At 36.5% G+C, this 17,262-nt stretch overlaps 1 protein-coding gene and 2 pseudogenes across 2 annotated transcripts; all 3 read left to right on the top strand.

The window, feature by feature from the left end:
- The first annotated feature begins 569 nt into the window (after positions 1–569).
- LOC145212391 (NXPE family member 3-like) lies at positions 570–2,147 on the top strand. The gene has a single exon (XM_080080502.1). It carries the CDS (start codon positions 587–589, stop codon positions 1,607–1,609), a length of 1,023 nt encoding a protein of 340 aa, XP_079936628.1. The 5' UTR covers positions 570–586; the 3' UTR covers positions 1,610–2,147.
- A 488-nt stretch (positions 2,148–2,635) lies between these two features.
- Positions 2,636–4,459, top strand: LOC145212393 (heparan sulfate glucosamine 3-O-sulfotransferase 3A1-like; annotated as a pseudogene). Its single transcript, XR_013856685.1, has 4 exons — positions 2,636–2,692; positions 2,868–3,025; positions 3,141–3,315; positions 3,992–4,459. The product of XR_013856685.1 is annotated as a heparan sulfate glucosamine 3-O-sulfotransferase 3A1-like (transcript).
- Positions 4,460–10,103: 5,644 nt separating this feature from the next.
- Positions 10,104–13,638, top strand: LOC145213123 (heparan sulfate glucosamine 3-O-sulfotransferase 6-like; annotated as a pseudogene).
- The last annotated feature ends 3,624 nt before the right edge of the window (positions 13,639–17,262 follow it).

Consider the following 17,262-nt stretch of genomic DNA (forward strand, 5'->3'; position numbering starts at 1 on the left):
CATTTTTTACAGTACAGTATAATCCTTTACCGCCACCTTGTGTTAGTATTCAAAAAAATAGGTTTTATGTTTATTTTATAGAAAAGCCCGTAAAAAACATGTATACACAAACAGACAAGTATATCAACCACTGCAAAAATTTTATATTTTTCTCGAAACAAATTTTCTTGAAACATATTTTTCTTGAAACGTTTTTAGTTTTTTTCGCGCCGAAAATTTGTTTCCTGCCGTGTAGGGGGGCGACGGAGTGCCAGTGTCGATTTACGATCATGGAAATGGAAGATATACTTGGCGAACCGTGATACCATGGCCCGGTTTAAGCAAATTAGAAGTGGAGCTTGTACATTCCAGTGAAGCTGTCATGGACCTGATCATGCAAGCAAGTACAATAAACCCCTTGTTGTTTATTGGAACGTATCCGTCTGGTACCAAGGAAGAGTGCGACATGAACTAATGTAAGTCTGATGTACACCGTTCACTTTAATTGTTAAAAATACTAAAAATCGATTGTTATCTTGGAAAGGCCAAATGTTGCTTTTATGTTTGACGAGTAAAAATCAATTGATTTTTTAGTAACAAAGATAAAATGCTCTGTGACTTTTCAAACAAGACGCTTGGAACGACATGGTTTTGCTATCGCTCGAACAACCAAACATGTCCGAAAGAAATGCTTTGGTACCAGAGAACTGAGGAAAAATTAGAACACAATGAGCGCAATGAGCTGTTTGACACAACTCTGAACAGAGAAATTGTCATACCAAATCAAGTTCGACTCAAAACCGAGTTCAGCAAAGGATTTTACACTCAAAGTTTGCAACAACATGAGACGGTTTACCCAAAGCAAATAAAACTTCTGTCGCTTCCTAGTGGTTTTTATCTCAACGGAAAATGGAATTCTTTTCAAATCAAAAACACGCATCGTGACTTAACCCGTGCTGATAAGTGCCTGGCTAACAAACGTATTTACCTCATCGGGGACTCGACGATGCGTCAGTGGTACCTAATATTATTCGAAAAACTCCAATTGACTGATGACGTAGACGGAAGTGATCTTTGGTCACAACCACGAAATGGTAACAATCGAATGAAAAACATCACAATAAATTACAGAGCACACGGACTTCCTTTGCAAAACCCGGGACCTCCTCGTGTCAAACCTTACATTGTAAACACTTTGGACGAAATAACTGAACAAGGCAATGTTGTTGTGGTGTTTCATATCGGTGCACATTTTGATTATTACGACCCTTCAATTTTTATTAAACGTCTTTCGGCCATTAAAATTGCCCTAAATCGATTAAAGCGACGAAACCATGACGTCAAAGTTTTCGTTCGCTTAGGAATAAGATACACGGTGCCCAGTCCGTTTCGTCCAACAGAATGGTATTTGTACCGATTTAATCAAATAATTCTCGGTATGCTGTCAGACATGAAGTATTTGACATTTATTGATACGTGGGGATTAACAAAGTGCATCCACAAAAGGATATTCATGCCAAGCCTGATCTTTTATCGGACGCTGTCGCTCTTTGGTTGTCTTATCTCTGCAATTAACTTTGTGCCTTGTTTAGGGAAGGGCTTTTATTTATACTGTTTTTTGATGTCTTAAACCAGGGGCCACCAAACTTTGTTCACTGTGGGCGGAATAAGTTTAGTAATGATTCGCGCGGGCCGCATAGTTTCCATGCCCCAGCACTGTATTTTCAAACTTGGCCCGCGAGGCGATTTTTCCAGATGCGCCATTATATGGTCTTTCTACAATCCAATTCGAATTGTGGTAGCGCAACTGTTAAATTGTACAGTTTACGAGCAATGCCTGTATATTACGTCACAAGTAACAATATAAGGAAATTGTTTGCGCACAATTAACACTTGTAGTTTTGTTTGTGACGTAACAAGCCGGCTTTGGATCAATCCTGGGCGTTGTAATCCTATGAAACTGGGTAATATTCATTCTACATATCGCGACAGGAAAACTTTCGTAAGGAGTAGATTAATTTTTAAATGTTACAAAGTTATCAAAACGAATTGGCAAACCAAAAAGTGTAGTCCGTTGTTTGGTGACCCCTGCGTTAAACGATAAATGTTTTACATTATTTTTTATGGCAAAAAACTAGTTTACAATTTGCATTTGGTTTTGACTGGTTTGGCAACTATGTAACAAGTAAAAATATTATACACAGCTTGTTTTTTACGACCATTGATGTTTGTTTGTATTTAGTCCTCGCTTATTTCTAATAATTACCTTGAAGAACGATGAAACTGATCACTTCGTTGATCCACCATCAGCTATGAATAATTTTATATTTAAGTTCAAAAAATCTGTTTTAGTAAACAAAAAACAAATTTACTCACCAATAATACATGGTTGTTGTTGCTTTTTCGCAGACCCATAACATACCATAAAAAACGTAGATTTTGTTTAATCTTAATAAGATTTGCATTATTTTAATGCAAATATGCGTTCTTTAAATTTGCGAAGATTTAGAAGGATGCTAAGACTGACAAACATCATAATCGGCATCTTCTGCATTTTTTTGCTGGTTGCATTTACAAAATGGAGTTTGTTTCAAAATTATGTAGAGCGAAAAACTCTTTTTGGCACAAATAAGTTTGCAGCAAACCAACGTAAATTGTTACATCGGGAAAACCAACTCAAGAAATTGAACAATACAACGCAGAAAATAGTCAGGTATTTTTATTCCCACACTGTTTTTGTACCTGAAATATAGCGCACTTGTTTCTGTTTAGTGCTCTTGAATTATCTAGCACTTGCATCTTTGCAATGCAAAGTTCAACTTTTTTTCTTTAGCGCTTTATTCTTTCGTTGCTAACGGACTTTCAACTAATTAAAATTCCCTTTGTAGAATGAAACACAACGCTTGCCGAAAGTGATCGGAATAAAAAAATGTGGGACACATGGAATAATAGGTTTTCTTAATCAGCATCCACTAATTCGAATCCCTAAACCAATGGAGAGCTTCTTTTTCTCATTACCGAAATTGCCAAATTTGGATGCATATCGGTAAACAACTTTTGAGTTACATTACAGATTTAGGTTAACAGAAATCTACATTATTCCTCGTGGCAATAACCCGTGTTTGCAGACTTTAAATTATAGTGATTTGTGTAATTTTTAGGAACAAAATGCCGTTGACAAACGATAGACAAGTTGCAATGGAAAAGACACCAATATATTTCGCTTTTCCACCAGTAAATATTCCATACAGAATCAAAACATCTATTCCTGATGTAAAGCTTATTCTAATCGTCTGTGATCCAACTCCGAGAGCGTTTTCGGATTATGTGCATGAGGTGAGTTTATGATCAGATGCTTGAAGTAAAACTCCAATGTTTTAATTTAACAAATTTCTTTAAAAGTGTTTTAATTTAACAAATTTCTTTAAAAGCAACTGAATATGTTTATGTAGTTCATTGACAAAAGCGTTTCAGCTTTGAATTGAGTTTAAATTGGAAAATCTAATAGAAAGAACAAAAAAGCTACTTTGGAAAAGTTGGAAAAACCACCTGGCAAAAATCCACGAATCAAGCTCAATGTTGAGAAATATTGCAATTAGGTGCAATTTCCGTTTTGGGATAACGTATATAGGTTGCACATTTGCTAATATACGAATAGTAGTATTAATTTTCACAAAACATTTGACTATTGGTTTGGTTTTCAATATGACAGAATTTAAAGCAGAAAGTCTATATTTTGTTCACGAAGCTTTTGGACATTTTTTGCTCAGCTACTTTTTAAGTCCGTGTATATAGTTTTCCCAAACTAATTTTTAAAAAAATACATCAATAAAAAAGTATAAACATACTGCGGAAATACGTGTAAAAAATACTATTTCGGCTTATCAGGTCTCATCTGCGCATCTGGTGGCAAGACCTAAACTGTGCAGGCTTATAGCCAACACAAATTCTGTAGAACGAGCAAATAGGTACATGTCCGAAAATATTTAACCCTTAACCGCTTTGTTTACAGCGAATAAGATACGAGCTCTACGATGATCGAATGATCAGCAAATACGAAACATTCGAACAGCATGTTGATGAATATCTTTCAAAACTGCAACACAACATAACTGAGTGGCAAAAAGCATCTTTACTACATTCGGACTTACGAGAAAAATTTGTCAACTTAGTTCACACAGGCCATGCATCAACTCTTCTCTCCAATGGAATATACTCAGCTCATATCAAACAATGGCAAAGTTTCTTCAACAGTTCGAGTTTAAAAGTTGTAGATGGTAACCGGTTTATTAAAGATCCCGGACCAATAATCGAGGAACTGCAGGATTTTATTGGAATCCCAAAAGTTTTACTCGCAATGGAAAGCAGAAAGCCAACGTGGAAACTTTACAGAAATTGCGATCATTTTATCGCCCTTTTAACCAGCAATTTTTTTACCGATATTGGAGAAAGTTTTGATTGGAATTAAAAAAAGAGGGAGTTATAAGTTATAAGTAAATTTTTTAAGACCCTCATACTCTAAACCAGTTGAAAAAAATGTACAAATACATTTTTCCGTTCTTGATTTCCCGTTATTTGTGATGTCACATTTCTATTTAACTAGTTACCACCCTAGACTAGCGGTCCCCGAAAGCCCAAGGCAAACCCCACAAAAGATGTAGTTGAAAGTTAGTAAGTGTGCGTATTTTGTATTGTTGTTTTGAAGCTAAAAAAATTGCAAATTAAAAATGTCGATTTTTTCGCTTTTGTCAGTTACTAGTGCAACTCTAAGCTGGACGCCTTGTTGCGCAATGCAGAGATTTTATTTTTTATTTTTACGTCAAGTCATGCGCGAACTGTAGCGTTACTTTGCTTAACCTTGTGTCTAATGTTTAAAGCCAATTGGCTGTCAACTTGATATGGTGCATTGCTGTCTTGGTAAGCACTGCAAAATGTGCTTGCTGTATGCCAGTGGTTCTCAAACTTTTTTGACCGCGTCCCAAATCTAAGTTTTATGAACATCTCACGACCCACGCCTCAAACATCAAAAAATGTATTAACGAGACGGAGGGAAATTTCGAGGCCACGTCGTCGCCGCATGGGAGTCTGCCCATGTCAAAATGGCTGCAGACTTAACGAGGTCGATTCCTTCGATAACACTGCATAACACAACACACATTGTGGCTTTGCAGCACTATGATCATTGATAGAACTGAATCCCAATTCTAAAAATGTTTCAATCGCACTGTGCAGTAAAGTAACAGTTGGTTCTGTTTAATGTACAACGTGGTCGAGTGAGGTGACTTTACTACTACATTAAGTAAATTCGTTTGTGTTTCCTTAATGCAGTAATAGTTCGTTTGGTCAGCATTGAATCAGCACAGCGCGACCCATTTTTTGACCCTGCGCGACCCATGTTTGGGTCGCGACCCATACTTTGAGAACCACTGCTGTATGCTGTATCGGTGTATCTGATTTTAATGTGAATTGCAGCTATGTAACAAGCACGTGACTGTAAAGTGTCTTGACAACAGATTGCTACTGAGTGTTTTTGGACGCTCTGTAAAGTTCGCATTGTATTTGTTTGAAGTGTTTGTAATTGGTTGTAGCTTTGCTACTAACCGAGTTACTCCTGTGTCTCTGTGGAACGTTTTAGCCGATTTATTCAGTGATCGCTTTTGCGTCACTAAACTAAGTTTTATCACCCAGTGTAACCGTACATGCTTCTTATCGCTAATATTGTGTGTTACCAACGTTATAGTTGCTCTTCAAAAACGTGTTTTAAGCTATTCCATTATCCTGAGACGCCGATACGTCAGTTGTTTATAATTAAACTCATGGAAGTGCAACATTTGTTCACAGATGAAATATTTGAAACAACACAAACTGTTAGCAAAAATTATTCGGGACGAAACAATAATATATTTTAATAAAGTTAATTTCTTTCTAGCGCAGTACAGAAAAAAGGTTCATGAAAGGTTCTGTTTTTGTATCAGATTCTTCTGCAAGAAGGTTTCGATGGTGACTGACTTTGGGATCTGTTAATAATCAATCGAACTCCAGGGAAGACAAGGATTTTGTTGCGCATTAGACTAGTCACTAGTGGGAAATAAAACATGCACAAGTTCACGCACAATCAAGCTTATTTCAAACACGGTTTTTTGTAAAACTGACCCACTTTCATGCCAAAATATACGCTAACCAGCCTATTGGACCAGAGTTAAATACAACCACAACGTTGTATGACATTGGTGAAAAGAAATATTTACTAGTAATATGCGTAGGTTTAATTATACAGCAAATAATGCAACTTTAACGCAGAATAAAATGCAACTTTTTTTGTAAAACTATTGTTTGTAAACACTGAAGTCTTACTGGGCGCGTTCAAGCGGAACCAATCTTAATACTTGCAGAGAACATTTTTGTTTCAAAAACACAAACGTCTAATATTTATCGGATTAAAATACATAGAAATTAGATTAATTAAGTTAACCTTACATTCAAACTTTCAGTTCGATCCGTTGCTTATCGGCAAAGATATCGCCCCATTTATATTAATGTCGTTTAAGCGGGCAGTGTGCAGTCTTTGCTTAGTATTCCCTGATACCAGTAATGAAAAAAATTTAACCACTTTGCGTTATCACAAAAACTGTCAGTTGATTGTTACGTCACGCAACGCAATAGATTGCAACACAAGTGGTAGTGAGGAAAAGCTGGAATCAATAGAAATCGGCATTACTGGCAAATAAGATAACAATAATCCTGGAATTACCGATCTCTAGTTTGGTAAAAAGCAAATATATACAAGAATGTGATGTTACGGAAGTATTTCTACAACTTTGGGAATTCGCTAAAATATCTTTCAAGTGGCGATGTTAAACCCAATCGCCTTATGCCCAATTATATATACCTTGAACCAGAACTGCCTCCATGATTCGGAAACGGCCCGAACATGGCATTAACGGCTCACCACTAAGCCAAAGAGAGACCACAAACTGGTTTCACTAATGGGCGTTGTTTAAATAAAACGATAAAAGCCAAATGCATAAACGAATCGCATTTTCGATTTCAACAAGTTGCGCTCAAATACAAGTAAACGCGAGTACAACACGACAGAAACCCACACGGTGTAACTCGCACGGCGACCAGAAGAAGACTGACCTTCCTTTCTTTTCTTACACGTGCAACGCATCCCAGTCCGTGGAAGAAACAATCACGTGACGACTAAAGGCACAACCGGGCAACGATAAGAACAATCAAGCGCAAATTAATGACAGGAAAGAAGCGATCATAGAAACGAGGAAAAAGCAACTATTACATTGTAAAACAAAAAAGTGAACAGTGTGTGGTAAAACAAGGTATATAGCCAAAAAGTGAAAGTACAAGTGACAAAGAAATCAATTAAACTTAACAATAACGGAGTAATAAATGTCGTTGGTAAAGAAACCCAATACACATCATTGAAAACGGAACACAATACACATCATTAGTTGTGTGAAAATAAAGAAAGAAATCGAATAGGGCAGGGGTCGGCAACCTTTTTTGCACTGCGGACCGTTTTTGAAAGTGAAATTTTATCGCGGACCGGTCTTCAAAAAACTACAAATATTTAGCACTAAAAACGCCTAAAATAGTTTATCATCCCCGGGATACATAGGCAAATGTTTTATAGCATTTAACCTGAAAAATTATACGGCCCGGTAACGAACTCCTCGCAGACCGGTACCGGGCCGCAGACCGGCGGTTGCCGACCACTGGAATAGGGCATAGTTTAACAAACGGTGACGGTGCTAAAAAATTGCCACAATCTCATGATTAAAACCACCTAAACAAGAAAGAAATACCTGGAATCCAAAACCGATCAAGTAAGCCGAAAGTCACGTAATATGGCACCGAATTATAACTGGCAAAGTTACTAACATAAGAACGCACAATAGAAAAGTTTGCTAAATAATAAATTAAAGCGTAAAGGTACACAGGTATTTAACTGAACAATAAGACTGGGATAGGATTAGGGACTAAATTTAACACAACAAACTAGGTTTTTGGTTTCATTTTTATGTTGCTACTATTACAAAACCTCAGCCAAACCCTAATAGACTTGCATTTCAAATATTTGCGTATCTTTGCGCTACCGAACAGTATGTAGCAAACTTGTCTACTCTCCTGTGAGTTTTAACAACAACCGCGTTTTTGATCAAAAAGGTAAATTTACGTCAATTCGCACTCTACGCAATAAGTATGGACGTAGATATACGTCAACCGCACTGAAACCTCATTTTTATGAGATAAACTGAGTTCAGCCACGAAACGGAAATATTCTGCGACGCCCTTGGAAAATTGAAACGACGCACCAGGGCGTCGCGACGCACAGTTTGAGAACCACTGATATAAGGTATAAGCTGTAAGGTGAGTTATGGACTTATTTTCAGCAGCTCTCAGGTATAATTTGTCTGTTCGTATGTTATTTTGTTAGTTGGTATACTTTGCAATGACGTAAATAGAATAGTTACATGAGGCTGTATCATATCTTACCATTACGGCAGTTGGTAGAAAAATAGTTTATTGTAAAGACAGAACACAAAAGTCTAAAAAACAGTCGTTGAACTCTTGAATACAAAAATGTTTGCACAAAGCAGCTGAATATTTTTTTTTGAATGTAACAAAACTTTAAGTTTGTTTATACACTTAAATATACCGGAGTCTTTAACTACCAGTGTTGTCCATAATTTTGCGAAACCGATATGAAAAATTGTTGCGTTAGTGCAGGCTTGACAACCTTTGGCATATAGCCTAGTCGGGTATATATTTTCTCCATCAAAAACTTCTAAATTTTGCATGAAGTTATCAATTACGTTTGGTCAAATATCCTGGATATGATGTATCGGAATATAAGAAACAAAGTTATCACAGCGGTTGAAACAACAAGAAATATAACAGCAAGTAGTTATTACGGCCATTAGCCCGTAAAAACAGAAAGTCAACAAGATAAAAATTTGCAGCTTTTTTGTTAAAAACAGCGTCTTTAAACATTTTGTTTGCACCCAAATGTCATGGACGTGACAGTGTTTAGCCACTATAAAGGATTTTATGAACTGTTTTTATCATGTAAGAAGAGGCGTGGTACATTTAACTATATTTCGACGCTGTTCTTGAGATATATGTTGATTGCAAAGATGCAAAGAGTTGTTGATTTAACTTACTTCGAACTACTATTTTGTAACAATTTAATATAGGTGTATACTCAGCTTCCGTGTATTTTTTTAGCCACAAGTACAGAATTCCAATGTAAATCAGTGGTTTAATGACAACTTTACAACAAACAGTTTACCACCATATAATCTTATTGATATCAGTTGGCACATTAGACAAAATCAGTCCCAGAACGTTTCACGACCCCCAGGTACATGAAAACTAATTGTGTCCGCATTATTTGGACTGGTGAGAATTATAAGGTCCGTGTTCTCAGTTCAATAAAAAATCGCATTAAAATTACGTCAACCTAGACTTGCCAATTTCCCGCTTTGCTGTAATTGTAATAGTCATCATCCATACTAAAGTTCAACTGTGACGAAAACCAGAGTTACTGCACAGTTTTTAATTTTAAGGTGGAAACTTATTTTGATGCACTTTGAAGATTCGATTACCGACAACTGAGTAATTGCTTGCTGTATAAATTTGACCAGTATTTACTTTAAAACGTTGTTGAAGAAAAGTGATATTAAAATGTAGCAAATGGCATATGTATTTACGTGTGTTGTATTCAGGAAAAAGTTCCATATTTTTGGGTTACTTTATTTAATTATTAGCCTGATGTTGTTGTAAGCGGCAGTCTGAAATTGGTAAAAAGAAAATTACACACGACTTGCTCCGGGTGTGGCCCTTGTGTATGTTTCACTTAATGCATTTTGTCAGGCATATTCTGGGCAAACCTTAACAAGCAAGAATGTAATTTCAGGGTAAAAAAGAATTGGTAATTCTAAAAATTGATGTGTGTCTTGTTGCAAATGTCGGCAAACCTAACATATCAAATGTCTTACTCCACACGAAATATATGTTAACTTGTTCAAGTGGGCTTTAAGGTTACGCATGTCATATTTCTTGACAACAAGTTTTTTTGCAGACAAATATTTTGTAAATACAATATGAATCTACACAACTACAATCGAAATCGTAAGGCAAAGGTCATCGTGGTTGGATTATTAGATTTGTTGCTTCTGATGGGAACAGGAAAATGGAAAGTTATCACCAACAAACTAGGATTTGGTGAAACTCTTACACACAGAATAAAGTTGCGGGAAATTCAACTCAAAGAGATAAAGCAATACAACAAGGAAAACATCAAGGTGATATCGCTCTCCATTTCGAACCGTAATATAATGGATGTGTTAAATACGCAAGTCAGATTTTTTTAGTGTAATGAGTGATTACAAATTTTGATTCGATGCAACTGACTCAGCAACTTGTAAGCTAATTCAAAATCGTTTTAGAAATAAAAATAAAAAACAGTTTCTGTGCAGAATGAAAGACATCGTCTGCCAAAAGTTATTGGAATTGGGATTAAAAAATGTGGGACGCACGGAATAATTAGCTTTCTAAATCAACATCCGCTTGTTCGAATTCCTGAGGCATTCGAGGGTTGGTTTTTCACAAGAGGAGAGTTACCAAACTTGGACATTTACCGGTAAACCGAATAGCATGGCTTCATAAGTTGACCAGTCGAAACAGCAGTGGAAACGCTTAAATGGGAATACATATTGCCTTCCTATTTATTGGTTAGATTATTCGCTAAGATTTGCTTAGATAAGATTTGCTTAGATTTGCTTATGAGCCTGACATATTGCTTAGTAAAAACATAAAAACCATATTGCCTTTCATAAAAAACCTATTGCCTTTCTATTTATTGGTTAGACTATTTGTCTGTCATTTTAACAAAGTTAGATCTGTTAGAAGTATTTTTATTCATTTTAAACATTGGTCTTCCAAGTCATTCAGTTATAACCAAAAATCGTACTTTGTCGTATAGAGCAAACACAGCTCAATCGTGAAAAATACCGCGTTTGAATAAGAATATGCACACAAAGCAAGCGTACACCGTAAGATGACATTGGAATTTTAATTCACCACGACTTTGCACGAGTTTCAAGTGTAGGAACGTTTTGTTAAGATGTCCGGCTTTCCATTCAAGTGACAAAAGCATATCGTCTAGAGTTGATTTTGGTTTGACAATTGGTTGCCAACAAACGGTTTGCTGTATTGAGAATTGAGATGATATCAAGATATTTGGTCCAGTCCATATGAAGTATAATGCCACATAAATGTTTGCTGCTTGTGGTTTGTCTGTCGTCACGTGTTACCTTTGGATAAGTGTTTTTTTTTACTTAATCGCATTATTTTACCACAGGCAAAATGAAAATTTAACTTCGTGTGTAAAACTGAAACCTAACGCAATAGCAATGATGAAATATGATTCATCGAACGATCGGTAGACCTTGACCGCTAATACTTATGTACGCCAATATTACGCCAAAAAATGTGAGCATGGAGTACGATTGAGTTATCCACGACAGCGATAGAACTATAGTAACTAAACATTGCAACAATGCATAAAGATGCCCATAAACAAAGCGTAAATTTTTAAAATCTCACAAAAGGCACAGAATAAAAAAGTCACGGAAGAAACTGGCGCCGATGCAAAGTAGAAAAAAATGTCAAAGTTACGTTTATTTTAATGCTTTGGATTTAAGTTTAGAGTAGGGTTGCCTGTGTGAGTAAAATTCCTGACGGTTTAAATAAATACCTTTGGCGACACCAAACTTGCGTTGTATAGCAATGATGTTACATGTCACCAACCCAAACAGTTCCATTTGCGGTAAATATACGGCTAGACAGTTTTTGCGCGATATGTTTCTTTAAAGGGATTTTGTTAGCTTTAAAGGCACAAAAAATCATCAAACAACCTTTAACTCAAGCTGATTAGTTGTTTCGCATATATGTAGGCTGCATTATGCATCAAAACTCCACATACAACATTTAAACCTCAAAATGGTCGAGCCGAAACCAAATATTCGACCATGAGGTCAAAATGATTCAGTAATATTAGGCCGGACTTATAGAATCCCCTATCTGGTGGACATTTTAACTGAACTAGAGTTGCAAGTCGGGCCGGGCTTTTCGGGCCGGGTTCGGGCTTAGGTTTTTTCAAAAAACGGGCCTGATTCGGCCCTGACTTTACACTCTGTTTCAGCATTTTGTAATATAATTAGCTATAAGTAGCCAGTTGATGGTCCTGACCTAAAGTCAAACAGGCTTAAAACGCCCTTTTCACGACGAATTGTCTATTGTGTTTGTTTTCTTGGTCTTTCTTGGTGCTTCAATTTATAGGCCTGTCAATCAAACTTTCGGGCTTAAACGGGCTTCTTAAAAACGAATTGAGTTCGGGCCGATGGCTCAATATATTACTCTACAAGTGGGAAATTCCCCTTCACTTCCCCAATAGCTTGGGACAAAAAACATAACCAACATATTGTGAATATCTGTGACAATTAAAAAAAATAACAGTCTTTATTGCAGGAACATGATGCCGCTCACAAATGATAGACAAGTTACAATGGAGAAAACACCAGTATATTTTGCTTTTCCACCCTTAAATACCCCACAGTTAATAAAATCATCTATTCCCGATGTAAAACTGATTCTGATCGTCTGTGATCCAACCACAAGAGCGTTTTCCGATTTTATTCACGAAGTATGTTGTTTTGAAAATACATAATTTACTTGTACTTAGGAATTGTGGCTAATAAAGATGGGTAATGTTTCGTCTTACCATATGTGTCACCATGATGTAGGTTCACCAACCATTTTCTTGTCAAAGTTTGTAGACAATCACGGTTAGAATCGTTAGCCTTGTTCGATGTGATATGAATACCCTGCTTTATATTATGACCGAAACAAAAAATGTTGAGTTTTTGATTCAAAACTACACAAGCTAGTTTTAAATTTTAAATTATCATAACCTAACAAAGTTACAGAACGTGTGCAAAATTACTTCCTGATTATATTTGATTTTTTTAAATATCACTTTTGCTGCAGAGAATAAGACATGACCTCTACGATGACCCAATGATAAAAAAATACAAAACATTTGAGGAATATGTTGATGAATATCTTCCAAAACTGCAACACAACATCGAAGAATGGCAAAAATATCTTCATTCGACATTCGGATTGGCGAGAAAAAATCGTCGACTTAGTCCGCACCGATCAAGCTTCGACACTGCTATCCAATGGAATCTATTCAGCTCACATTAAAGAGTGGCAGCGTTTGTTCAACCCTTCCAGTTTAAAAGTTGTAGACGGTAACCGATTCATAGATAACCCTGGTTTAATTATTGAAGACCTTCAAGATTTTATTGGAATCCCGAAAGTTTTATTGAGGGAGGACTTTGTTCGCCATCCAGACACGGGGTTCTTTTGCTATCGTCAGATAACAGCGCAACATAAGTACACAAAGTCAGTGGGCGATGTCAAACAACTCAAGTGTTTGGAAGGGGAAAAGGTCGTACTCGCAATGGTAAGCAGAAAGCCAACGCGGAAACTATGGAAAAACTGCGAGCATTTTATCGCCCCTTTAATCAGCAATTTTTTTAAGATGTTGAGGACGTTTCTAATTGGGATTAAAATGCCAATCCATTAATCCGAACACCTATGGCCTGAAACGCGGCCACTTTGGTCAGCCTGTCTTTTTATAATTTACTTGGCCACACTCCATGGAGAAAACCTTTCAACTTGTGTCTTAACTTAAAAAAACTCATGCGATTGTGAATCAGCGTGATATTTTGTGCCTTTTAACAAGTTGTTGAACAACAAATCCAAGATCGTCTGATGTTCTATTTCCGAGGAACACCAGACATAGGCCTACTAACACTGGACGTAAGAGGTGTTTTCTCTAATGGCTGCTGATGTTTCCTTTGCGGTTCGTTTTTTAATACTTCTCGATAGAATAGAAGGAAAAGGCTAGAACAAAAAAGGTTAACCAGTGCGCTTTAATGTATAACCTGGATGAAGGCGTTAAATCCTACACAAAGCAGCGTCTAACCACTGCGCAGGACGAAACATACGAGTATTAAAGCATATAAAAAGCAGATGACCAACTCGCATCTCCATCCTAATTAACTGCAACAGAAAATATTACAACGTTCAAACATTTGGCAATACAGTTGAATTAGGTTGACACACATTGACTTCTTGCGAGCTTATCGAGTCGCAACGCGCTTTTTTGGAAAATAACAATTGCAGAATTTTCACAAATCATCATTGCAATCGCGACAGTATAATACTGCCACAAAATGTTTTTATGTTGTAGTTTGCCATAGCTTTGCAATATTGCATGGGGTAATGATTATTATGCTCATACAATTGAGTCACAATTGTCTGGATCTTTAGAGCTATAAAGCATAAAGTGTTTATTTTGTAAGTCTAGTGGTGCAAGAAAATGCAAAAAAACTTGCAGGACATCGTAAAGTTGTGGATCGTAAATGGTTAAAAAATAATGTTTAATCTCATTGGTTTGAACCTGCTACAAGCAAAAACTAACTAACTTTTTTATTTTACTATTATTGTCACGGCTAGTTTTAACTATTTATATTATTTACTGCGATATAAAGTTTATATTATGTAAAGACTCTGTTCCATGTGACGTTTTCATTCTATAATAGGGTTAACAGACGTCCGGAAATAATTTTTGAAAAAAACTCTTATGTCCTAAATTTTTGCGTCGTGTAGCCTAAACTGCGGTAGTTTTCACATTTTTTACGAGGTCTTAAATGTTCATGTTATAACGGTTTTCTGTGCTGATTTTGATGCACGAAGCACCCTACCGCGTACATTCATCTTCATGCGAGACAACACGTCGTCTTGAAAGCTAACAATACTATGCCAAAAGACCGAATCTTGTAAATGTTTGTAACTTATTTAGAAATAAAACTGCTCTTTTTATCTCTGTGATAGTAATGATATTTCATCCAAAATGGCATTGTTTTGGATGGTATAACGTGTAACAACATGCTATATAATGCATTGTAACGCAACTGTGGTCTCGCAAAACATTTATTGAAACCGTCCGGAATTTAGCTCACGGACATATGGAAACCCTATTCTATACGCAAGCATGGTTTGCTTTAAGTTGTAGGTCAATAAACAACAATATGCGTCTTAAGAAATGTGTAATTCAGGACTGTTGTCACAAAAGTCACAACAGGCTATTTAGGAATTTTATCTTGAAAACGAATTTTTATCTATTGCCGCAAATCAAATAGGACTTCTAACTTACCACCAAAACAGAATGATAAAATAATATTAAACTTCAACTTAATAGCTAGTGAAATAAAACCTAGGTTGCGCCTTAAAACTCACAAAATAATAATAAGTTAAGCTTTAAAAAAATGTGTTAAACGAAAACTTCTAAACACACGCCAAAACAGGTGACCATCTTTTGCAGGAGCAAATTTGATTAGTTAACGGACAAACAAAGAGTTGTAGCAGTTCTGCTACACATTGTAAACATTTTTGACTTTTTGACTTTTATTTAAATGCACATTTTGCTTTATACGGCAGCTTTAGAAAAACACATATTTCGGTTAGTTAAATCCAAATAAGCGTTCTAAAAGAATAGACAATCACTTGACAAACCCAAATTTTGTTTGTTCCATCTGGTAGTGTACTGTCGTTAATGTACGGAAGTCATTACATCCTACGTCTTTTTGGATTGTTCCTAAACATAACAAACAATTAACACCATTTCTTAGTATGGGTAGTAAGAAAACTCGGAAGTTCAGAAAAAGAATGCCGCCGACAAACGATAAACAAATCGCAATGGAAAAGACACCAATATATTTTGCTTTTCCACCGACAAACATTCCATACAGAATCAAAACATCAATTCCTGGTGTAAAGCTTATTCTAATCGTCTACGATCCAACCCTGAGAGGGTTTTCGGAGCATGTGCATGAGATGAGTTTATAAACAGGTGGTATCCAAATCGTTATGTGTGTGTATAACCCAGCGGTTCTCAAACTGGGGTCCGAGGTCCCTTAGGGGTCTGCCAAGCGATTTCAGAGGGACCGCGAGGAGCCTAAAGTATTTCTACAATCATATGTATATCAGCTCTTACGATTGTATAAGCGAAAATTAGACAGACATATGGGTATTCTGTGACAAGAAGTGGTCCATTACTTCATTTCCAAGTAACAAACAGAGACGATTGTTCGCGCACTATGTTTATAATGTTTTATTCTTGCTTGTGACGTAATAAATCGCCTTTGGAACAATCCCACGCAAAGTGATCTTACAACACTAAACTAAATTCATTCTGCATGTTATTGTGGAAATACTTTCGAAAGCAATAAACTTTTAGTTGGTAACTTGGCAGTTTTATTTTGCCGAGATGTGTTTAGTTTTTAGTTTATATTTAGCTTCGACCGCGAGTGCTCGAAAAAATTGCAAAGGGACCGTTATGACAAAAAATTCAAAAAGTTTGAGAACCGCTGGTATACAACCGAATCTTTGCAAAAATGGCCGATTCGGCCGAATAAACTTGGCAACCAAATATTCGGTACATCTCTAGCTTTAAGTGCCACGCTTAAGACACGGTACGATTTTTCTACGGGGTTCGAACCCAAGACATAGTCGTTCGCTCCGGACAATTCCACCTAGTTCTGTTTTTCACGCCGCCAAAACTCGACTCACGCCGCCAAAACTCGAACACTTTATAAATGACTATTTATATTCAATAATTGGAACAATAAAACCATTTCTTTCTAGTCAACTTCACAGCAATGGTATCAGAACTTTAAAATTAATTAAGTTATAATGGTTTATTTTTACATAGCTTTTGTACATTTGTGTTCAAATAATACGGCTGGATTCCAAAAAGAGTGCCACACAAAATAGCTGTAAGTCCAGGGGTCACCAAACTTTTATTTACTGCGGGCCGGATAAGTTTAATAATAATTCGCGCGGGCCGGATAGTTTACTTGCCCTATAGCGCCGTCTTTGCGAACTTAGCCCGCAAGGCGATTTTGATAGGGGCGCTAAGATATGGTCTTTCTATAATCCCATTGAAAATCTGGTGATGCGACTGTTAAATTGCATAGTTAGTCTCATCTTACAAGCAACGCTTGCATATTACGTCACAAGTGACTAAAGAAAGCAATTGTTTGCGCACAATTAACACTTTTAGTCTTGTTTGTGACCTAACAAACTGGCTTTGGGTCAATCCTGGGCGTTGTAATCCCATAAAACAAG

This window comes from Phallusia mammillata, chromosome 2 (assembly GCF_965637545.1).
Source record: "Phallusia mammillata chromosome 2, kaPhaMamm4.hap1.1, whole genome shotgun sequence".
Lineage (NCBI taxonomy): Eukaryota > Metazoa > Chordata > Ascidiacea > Phlebobranchia > Ascidiidae > Phallusia > Phallusia mammillata.

Coding starts and splice junctions, on each gene's coding strand:
- LOC145212391 (XM_080080502.1), top strand. CDS start 587: ATGCTCTGTGACTTTTCAAACAAGACGCTTGGAACGACATGGTTTTGC.